This window comes from Hevea brasiliensis, chromosome 13 (assembly GCF_030052815.1).
Source record: "Hevea brasiliensis isolate MT/VB/25A 57/8 chromosome 13, ASM3005281v1, whole genome shotgun sequence".
In the NCBI taxonomy this organism is placed as follows: domain Eukaryota; kingdom Viridiplantae; phylum Streptophyta; class Magnoliopsida; order Malpighiales; family Euphorbiaceae; genus Hevea; species Hevea brasiliensis.
In genome coordinates, this window is record NC_079505.1 from 26,652,200 (window position 1) to 26,662,248 (window position 10,049).

At 32.9% G+C, this 10,049-nt stretch overlaps 1 protein-coding gene across 1 annotated transcript; it reads left to right on the forward strand.

Moving 5' to 3' along the window:
* The first annotated feature begins 6,794 nt into the window (after positions 1 to 6,794).
* Positions 6,795 to 8,798, forward strand: LOC110660213 (PTI1-like tyrosine-protein kinase At3g15890). Its single transcript, XM_021818430.1, has 4 exons — positions 6,795 to 6,841; positions 6,954 to 7,104; positions 7,578 to 7,840; positions 8,075 to 8,798. Exons 1-4 carry the CDS (start codon positions 6,795 to 6,797, stop codon positions 8,796 to 8,798), a joined length of 1,185 nt encoding a protein of 394 aa, XP_021674122.1.
* Positions 8,799 to 10,049: the final 1,251 nt, after the last annotated feature.

Genomic DNA, 10,049 nt, shown 5'->3' on the forward strand with positions numbered 1-10,049 from the left:
GAAGAGTAAACATAATGACTTAATGAAACATATGAATGTGTGAATAGAACATTAGTCCTCATTATCAGAGACAAGAAATATGCTTTGAGTACAATGGTACTCTAGAAAACTAATGTGAAATGTGATTTTTCTGATGATATACTAAATAATTATGACTTAGAAATCTATGTTCCCACTAGGAACAGAATCAAGTGTGACAAACTGCAATTGAAACTTATAATTAATTAATGACACTGTAATACCTATTAATGTTTAATTGTACTTATGTGCCCATGTATTGCCTAGACACGTGTGTTAGATTGGATAGGTTGGCATGCCAATAGGGTATTGTTTGAGCAGTACTGCGTAATGCTTTATGCGTAAGGCTCTATGCCTGTATTTCTGGGGCTTGTATGCCCGATTAACTGATTATCTGTCTGATGGCTTTTTAGCCATAGTGATTTTATTTGTTATCATGGCTTTAGCCATAGTGTTTGCATACGTCATTGACGTTCTGATGGCATTTTAGCCATAGTGACCCGTTATCTAGTTTAGTCACCCTGTCATAGGTTACTTGGGCAGTGTAATTTATTGAAACAAGTTAAGAATATTAGCAAATAAAAACATTAGGAAGTACTGAATGAAATGAAAAAGAAAAAACAAGAAAGATTAGCATTCGAAACATAACTGAATTAAAATATTATAAATGCAATTTTCAAAATCGTAGAAACCTAAAATACAATATTCTTAGATGAATTTGTATACTGAATATTATTACTGTATTTACTCAGCACTTCTAAAGAGGGACAAATTAGTATATAAGATATTTAATACTAGAAATATCTTACCAAATTGAATTAATTCCTAAGTGTCCAAATTATGTTTTATTTCTTTCTTTATTTGTATATTATTTCTTGTTTATATTATTGCACCACTAAGCAGCAATGCTTAGTGCAAGGATTTGTTTCCTTGCGCAGGTACTTTGACTGGGATTTTTGGAGTTCAGATCTGCAGAAGTGTCAGAAGGGTACAAGATTGTCACCTCCTCAGTAATGCATGTAGATAGAGCTCATATTAATCATATTATGTAATTTGTACATTATAATTATTGCTTATATTGTAATGTGAATTAGCAAATTGTAATTAATTTGTATATCATGTACATGATGAACTTGTGTAATTAGTTGACAAATTATGTAAATTAATGGAATTGAGAATTTTGATATATGAGTTGAGTTTGAATATGAATGAGATTAATGGAATTGAGAATTTTGATATATGAGTTGAGTTTGAATATGAATGAGATTGATATTTTGAATATTGAGAATATATGATATTTACCACATTAGTCAGACTTTAATAAACAACGTTAATGCCTAAACCTTACCTAGAGATTTTTTTAATAAAAATCTCAAGAACTGAAGTAAAATAAGATAAAATAAGGTGCTCTGGCACACTGTGTGATATGCCTTGCTCGGCTACACTGTAGACGGGTAAGGGGTGTTACATTTAGTGGTATCAGAGCACGGTTTAGGCGTTTCTGGGTCTAGATAGTGTGCATAACATGCATTGTATTCATAAGAGTCGAGGTGACACTAATGCAGATCTATTTTCTCTGGTTAATTTAGGTTAAGGTATGGATCCCGGACCATAAAAAGTCATAGATTCGAAAAAGATAAGTATAGAAAAAAATCTAATCTATTGGGATATACCGTGGTAACTATGCAATGTTCTCGATGTTTATACTGTAATCTACAGATTATAGTACTGACTTGGGATTATTGTGCAGAGCTACGTATTTCCGATAGTAAATTTAAATGAGGAGAAGATTGTAAAACTAAGACTAGTAAGATAAACTAAAGAGAAAGTAAAGTATTATAACACAAAAAAGCAAAAAGACAAGGAGATAGAGGTCCCTCGATTATTTACACTAGGTAAATTTTGAGGACAAAATTTTATTTAGAAGGGAAGAATTATAACGCCCTCACCGTTGGTAGTCCATACGTTCTACTGTTCCGACGGCTGATGCCTGCCCAGACAATCAGGATGTCTGAAACCACACTTAAATGATAGTGAGGAGACAATGAAATAATGGAATAAATGATAAAAAAAATACAAGAAAAATTAAGGAAAAATAAAAGAGATGAAATATAACTAGGTTAAATGTGCCAGAACCATAGCGATGGGTGACCGCACCGGGAAGTTACGGCAAAGGTAATTGCCGACCCTAGGACTGCGGGGAACCCCGAGAAATAATTTTTGAGACCTAATTAAAGGTCTACTGAGGTATAATTGACATTAAAAATGTCAAAGGAAATTTAGCTAATTAGTACAAATAAAAATGAAAATTTAAGAAACTGACAAATTCGGAATTAAATCGGTGTTACTGAAAAATTTGAAATATGACCCGAAGAGGGCCATTTTGGTCATTTGACACCTAGAGTTGACTTTTGACCCAAATATCCATTAAAAATAAGTGGTATTAAATTTCGAAAATGCCATGAAAATAAGAAATTTGACATATAATGTAAATAGTGAAATATGAGGGCATAATTGCAATTAGGGAAAAACCTTAGATTATTTAAATGTTTAATTAACATTAGTGGAGCATTATGGACATATAAAAGTACCAAGGGACATGTGTATATCCACTTTCTCCTTCTTTTTCCTCAAATCTTCATTTAGCCGAATTGGTTTCCTCTCCATTGTCCTCCATAGCCGGCTACACACTAAGCTCTAATCTACCGTGATCAAGCCTTGATCCTTATAAGTTCCTTCACTAAATTTAGTCTACACAACTTGGGAAAGGTATTGGCTACAAAAAGGAGTTTTAGTGAAGTTTGATCAAGCTCAAAAAATGGTTAGTGCTAGTTTTCCTTACCTCACTTAATTAAACTTTGTATTAAGGTTGAGATGAGTTGATTTGCTAAGAAAAATTGAGGAAATGGTTGAGTATTGGGGAGCCATAAAATCGGCAGCCATGGAAGTGCATGGTTATTGAATTATTCTTACATATATTTGATGGGAATTAATATTAATTAAGGTAATTTAATGTGCTAGTAAGTTAATTTCATGTGTATGTTATGATTGAGCATTTGAATTTGGGGTTTGATAATTGTGGAAGACCTAGTACAAGTGGTAAATTATAGAAGCCTTGATGAGCTTAGAAGGTTGATAAGTTCATGAAATTACTTAGTAAATTATGGTATTGATGGAGTAGTGAAAGTGCACTGTATATGGCTAATTGAAGTATAGGTATTAGCTAATTAAATCCCATGTTTAAGATGTTGATTTTGACTCTTTGAATTAAGGTTGTGTGAGGACTTATGTATACTGCTAGGAATTAACTAATTTGAGACTTGATGAATGAAATTAGGAGTGCTATGAATGTAAAATTGTAGTTTGGGAGAAGGAGGATTAAGCATTGGAAGTGCAATTTGTGTGCAGGTTGTGTGATTGATGAAGGCAATGTATAATTTGAGTCATAACCTAATTTGTGTGATCCTAATTGGTATGAGGCTAATTAGAGGTAAAACTAGACCTAAAATGGACCAACTTTTATGTAGAAAGCTTGCCAAAATTCTGTCCAGAAAATGGCCAATTTAGTGACCTAATCCGGATTTGCAATTTGAAACCAAGAATTTTTGACCATATGAATAGTAGTCAATCAAATGGCCATAACTCACTGTAAACAGGTCCAAATGACCTGAAATTTATATCATTGGAAAGCTAAGACATAGGGCTACAACTTTGGTAAAGATACCAAAGCCCAGAAATGTCATTAACCAAGTCGAAATGTTTGCCCAAATTGCGTTACAAAAACTGTCCAAAATCAAAATTGACCATAATTTGCTAAACAAGTGCAATCTGCTCAGCTTTAGTAAAATGACCATAACTTGGTCCAGAAAAGTTCAAATGACATGAAATCAGTGTCAAATTTTCAATAAGACATAGACCTACAAAATTAGTAATTGAACCAAAACCCAAAAATCAAGGAAACTAGGTCAATTAATTAGGTCAAGCCAGCATACCAATTCTGAAAATTTGAAATCACATATAATGAGTCTTAAATTGAGATTGGCAATCGATGCCAATAGGAGCTAAACTCAAAAATGAGGAATCATAGTGCAATTAGAATTAATATATCTATTAAGTGTAGAAAAGTCAACATTTATGTTTGACTAGTGATGTGAAGAGTAAACATAATGACTTAATGAAACATATGAATGTGTGAATAGGACATTAGTCCTCATTATCAGAGACAAGAAACATGCTTTGAATACAATGATACTCCAGAAAAACTGATGTGAAATGTGATCTGTCTGATGATATACTGAATAATTGTGACTTAGAAATCTATGTTCCCACTATGAACAGAATCAAGTGTGACAAACTGCAATTGAAACTTATAATTAATTAATGACACTGTAATACCTATTAATGTTTAATTGTACTTATATGCCCATGTATTGTCTAGACACGTGTGTCAGATTGGATAGGTTGGCATGCCAATAGGGTATTGTTTGAGCAGTACTGCGTAACGCTTTATGCGTAAGGCTCTATGCCTGTATTTCTGGGGCTTGTATGCCCAATTATCTGATTATCTGTCTGATGGCTTTTTAGCCATAGTGATTTTATCTGTTATCATGGCTTTAGCCATAGTGTTTGCATACGTCATTAACGTTCTAATGGCATTTTAGCCATAGTAACCCATTATCCAGTTTAGTCAGCCTGTCATAGGTTACTTGAGCAGTGTAATTTATTGAAATAAGTTAAGAATATTAGCAAATAAAAACATTAGGAAGTACTGAATGAAATGAAAAAAAAAAAAAAAAAAAAGATTAGCATTAGAAACATAATTGAATTAAAATATTATAAATGCAATTTTCAAAATCGTAGAAACCTAAAATACAATATTCTTAGATGAATTTGTATACTGAAAATTATTACTGTATATACTCAGCACTTCTAAAAAGAGACAAATTAGTATATAAGATAGTTAATACTAGAAATATCTAACCAAATTGAATTAATTCCTAAGTGTTCGAATTATGTTTTATTTGTTTCTTTATTTGTATATTATTTATTGTTTATATTATTGCACCACTAAGCAGCAATGCTTAGCGCAATGGATTTGTTTCCTCGCGCAGGTACTTTGATTGGAATTTTTGGAGTCCAGATCTGCAGAAGTGTAAGAATGGTACAAGGTTGTCACCTCCTCAGCAATGCCTGTAGATAGGGCTCATATTAATCATATTATGTAATTTGTATATTATAATTATTGCTTATATTTTAATGTGAATTAGCAAATTGTAATTAATTTGTATATCATGTACATGATGAACTTATGTAATTAGTTGACAAATTATGTAAATTAATGGAATTGAGAATTTTGATATATGAGTTGAGTTTGAATATGAATGAGATTGATATTGTGAATATTTAGAATATATGATATTTACCACATTAGTCAGACTTTAATAAACAACGTTAATGCCTAAACCTTACCTTGAGATTTGTGAATAAAAATCTCAAGAACTGAAGTAAAATAAGATAAGATAAGGTGCTCTGGCACACTGTGTGACATGCCTTACTCGGTTACACTATAGACAAATGAGAAGTGTTACATAATTATTCTGATTAGAAATCAAAAAGCACGTTCACACAATTCAATTGGATTCTTTGTCCCTAACATGCCAGTAATCAATTCACACTTTGAAAAAACGCCATATAACTTTTTAATATGCTTGATGAATCAAAAATAAATTTTTCTGTGATACATATATGAAGGTTAAAACACTCAAAGTCTTTGTTCATGTGTGATCTCCTCAAGCTTTTTTTACTTATTTTTATATTGTATTAGCCATAAAAATAATCTCTGTACAACAGAAATTATAAAAAGCAAATTATAATTGGGCTTATAGGCAACAATGAAAACTCCTTTTTTTTTTCTATTTATTTTACACTATATTATAGAATCTCTTCCCCCGCTCTGCATATACATATATTTATTTGTTTTCATAAGTATTATTATTATTTTCCTATATTAAATTAAATATATAATGATAAATCACATATTTTAAGTTGTAAATATTTTATAATCAATATATTATTTAAAAAAATCAATATATAAAGCTTTAAATTAACACCATAAATTAAAATTTTAATTAATATTATATACAAAAATAAATTATAAATCTCAAACTAATGTTTAGCTCTGCCGCTGGCACTAACCAAACCATCTCCAAACATTATCATTACCATTGCTGCATAAAATATTTAATTAAACTCATAATTAATGTCAACCCATTAGTTCATTATGGGAAATTCTTATATGAAATTTTTCTTATTTAAATTTTAATTTATTATGAATTTAAAATATAATATTTATAATAACATTCAACTATTAAGTACACGAATCTTATATATTTATATCTTAAATCCAAGATAAATCATGGTAAGACAAATTTTATATAGGTGGCATACCACCATAAAAGGACTCACTTAACGTGGCAACTCAGATAGGCTTTAAGTTCACAAAGATACGCTTCCGATAAAAAGTTTCATCAATCTTTACATCTTTTAATTTTCTATGAACAACAATAAAATAAAATAAAAAATCATAAACGTTCAATACTTAGTTATATCCGTTGAAACTACTACAAAATAAACAGAAGCCGGCCGAGGTCGGCTGCCACTGGAACGGAAATGACTAGATTGCCATTTGTTATGTTTAAAAGATGGAGGAAGTTCCTTCCTTCACTCAAAAACTCAACTCATCAACTTTGTGAGACAATCCCATAGGTTGATCTGTTATGGGATCATTACTGAGTTGCTGTGGCAACAAGAAGATTGAAGATGGGTAATAATCTTCTTCTCTACCTACGTACACTAGCTAGTATCTATTTATTTGCTCTCAACTTTTAGCCAATGGAAAATAATTGTTTTAGTTCATGTGGGTTGTGGTGATATAGGGCTAACCTGGTTGCTGGAGCTAGCACTTCATGGAGGATATTCACATACAAGGAGTTGCATGCAGCAACTAATGGTTTCAGTGAGGATAATATGCTTGGAGAAGGTGGATTTGGAAGTGTCTATTGGGGTAATACCAGCGACGGCCTTCAGGTTAATTTCCTTCTGCCTGTATTCTAAGTCATATAAAAAATTACTACTCCAAGCTTTGAGATTTCAATGCCCTTTTTAACTTAAGGACTGTGAAGTCTTGAATTCAAATTTTAATCGGTGTCAATTATACCAAAAGAACAAGAAATACTCTTATATATAGGTTTTATATAAATAAAATCTTAGCACATTCAATGACATAAAAGGCTGAACTAGAACATAACATCCCATACTTGTGGGTAATGGGAAGGGTTGATATATGTAGCCTTACTGTTATTTCGCTCAAAATTTTTCACAGCTCGAATCAATGATCTTCAAGTCACAAATAAAGCAATTTTACAAAGTCACTATGTAAACTTTCCAATGAAATATGCCTATACATTCTTGAGCCTTCACCTACAATGTTCTAAATGCTTACATGATATTTTGGACGCACAAATGTCTAAAATTGAATTGGCTCTATGGATTTTGTATAGATTGCTGTGAAAAAGTTGAAAGCAATGAACTCAAAAGCTGAAATGGAGTTTGCTGTGGAAGTAGAAGTGCTTGGAAGGGTTCGGCACAAGAATTTGCTGGGGCTTAGAGGATATTGCGTTGGGACAGAGCAAAGGCTTATAGTGTATGATTACATGCCTAACCTCAGCTTGCTGTCTCATCTCCATGGTCAGTTTGCTGTAGAAGTCCAATTAGATTGGAAGAGAAGGATGAAGATTGCAATTGGTTCTGCTGAAGGCCTCCTGTAAGCTTAATACATACGTGCATATATATATATATATATATATATATATATATATATATATATACACTCATGTTTTTTAATTTTTTGAGGTTAATTAAGTGGTATTATCAGATAGTTTTCAAGCATGGCACTGGGCCTAACTCTTCAATATGTAAATTATATTAGTCCTGTGAAAGATTAGAAATTCAAAATTATGGTTTCTTTGATCTAATCTTGTTCTAATATCATTGTTAGGTACCTGCACCGCGAGGTTACACCTCATATAATCCACAGGGACGTCAAGGCCAGCAACGTCTTACTAAATTCAGACTTTGAGCCTTTAGTTGCAGATTTTGGGTTTGCAAAGCTAATCCCAGAAGGTGTTAGCCATCTGACTACACGAGTTAAGGGCACATTAGGGTACCTAGCACCTGAATACGCTATGTGGGGAAAGGTCTCAGAGAGTTGTGATGTATATAGCTTTGGAATTCTCTTGCTTGAAATCGTCACTGGTAGGAAGCCAATAGAAAAGCTTCCTGGGGGAGTGAAGAGAACTATCACCGAGTGGGCTGAGCCATTGATAATCCAAGGGAGGTTCAAGGACCTTGTTGATCCAAAACTCCGAGGAAGTTTCGATGAAAACCAGCTTAAACAGGTGATTAATGTTGCGGCTTTATGTGTTCAGAATGAGCCTGATAGGCGACCAAATATGAAGGAAGTTGTTAATATGCTTAAAGGAAATGATCCTAGAGGTAAGGTCATGCAAAATAGGATTGAAAGTGCTAAATATAAGGAAGAATTGCTTGCACTTGACCAAACTAGTGATAACGATGATGATGATGGTACTCGCGGTGGCCATGGCGACGATGATGGTGGTCCGGAGGAAAGTGGGTATGGTGTTTTTGGTGATATGGAGGTGCATAAAATGCAAGACCATAGACGTTTTGGATATAATATGAAAATGGCCAAATATGTGTAGCTGATCAATTTTGTTAATATATGAATAGGCACAATTATTCCCTACTTTGGCAGGTGGAAAATGGATTTGGTAATTAAAAATTTGTTGGTCATATACATTTATACCTTTGTTTTAATGATATTTGAGAATATATTTACGAATCATATTTGTGGCATCTTGTTAAGTTGTTTATTATCTTGCAAATGGAATTAATGGAGAAACAGAGTAGGAAACAGAGAAAACAATTCTTTTTTTACATGAAAATGATATATATTAAAAGATTAAGAAGTTTGTACATGATCATAAAGAAGCAAAACTTTAAAACATGAGAAACATTATGTCATAACATGTAATCGCCAAAAATATAGATTTCATGCTAAATATTCTAGAACAACATATATTATATTACTAGATCAAATCAAGATTGCAAAAACACGAATGATGCTTTAAGTTCACTATCTAAGAGTTACCTGGAATGCTATGAACTTTTTCAAATAAACTTAGGGAAAGAAATAAGCCAAGTTGCTTTAATTACACCACATTTATACAACCTTTGCAACCTTTTGTCACCAAGAATAGAGCACTGATATAATTTCAATTCAATTCTAAGTTCGATTTAATTTTTGATACATTTCTTCTAGCTTCTTTGCTCTCTCGGTCTAACCCAGCTTAGTGGTTTCATCCAGTTGGCTTCCCCTGCCCTATGGGAGGGAAGGGCTTTCTTATTATGATTGAGATTTGGGCTTCCCTCCCCATCCCCATTTTGGTCTGTGAATAGTATTATTTTTTGGGTTTTGGTTCTGATCTTAATGCTTCATTGTGAGGGAGAATAGTACATATTAGGGTTTTAAGAGTTTATTTGGTTGGTGGTCTGCTTATGTTCAATAGGTATAGAAGTTGCTGCTGCTTGGTCAGAGAGTCAATGCATGGTTCGACATTGGCATCTCCAAGGTTTTCTAGCCTTCCCCTCTATTAGAATGCTTACTCGTATGGCTAAAAGGGCTGAGGCACTGGTAAGCCCAACCACATCACTCTCCCAACTGATACTAATGGCTTTGATGGGTGAAGATAGGAGGCTCGTACCAAGTGGGTTTGAGATGCTTTTGTCCTTTGTTGTACTCTTTGATTTGTTGGATGATGAAATCTGTCCATTTCTAATTAGTGGTCATGCTTGGTTTAAAAAGCTAAGTTGTTGGTGATGAGTAGATTTCTCCTTGCAGTGGCGCTGGGTATAAGGATGGCTGCATCTTCTTCAACTCACCTACGTTTTCT

Coding starts and splice junctions, on each gene's coding strand:
- LOC110660213 (XM_021818430.1), top strand. CDS start 6,795: ATGGGATCATTACTGAGTTGCTGTGGCAACAAGAAGATTGAAGATGG. Junction 7,105..7,577: donor ATACCAGCGACGGCCTTCAG/GTTAATTTCCTT, acceptor GATTTTGTATAG/ATTGCTGTGAAAAAGTTGAA. Junction 7,841..8,074: donor GGTTCTGCTGAAGGCCTCCT/GTAAGCTTAATA, acceptor TATCATTGTTAG/GTACCTGCACCGCGAGGTTA.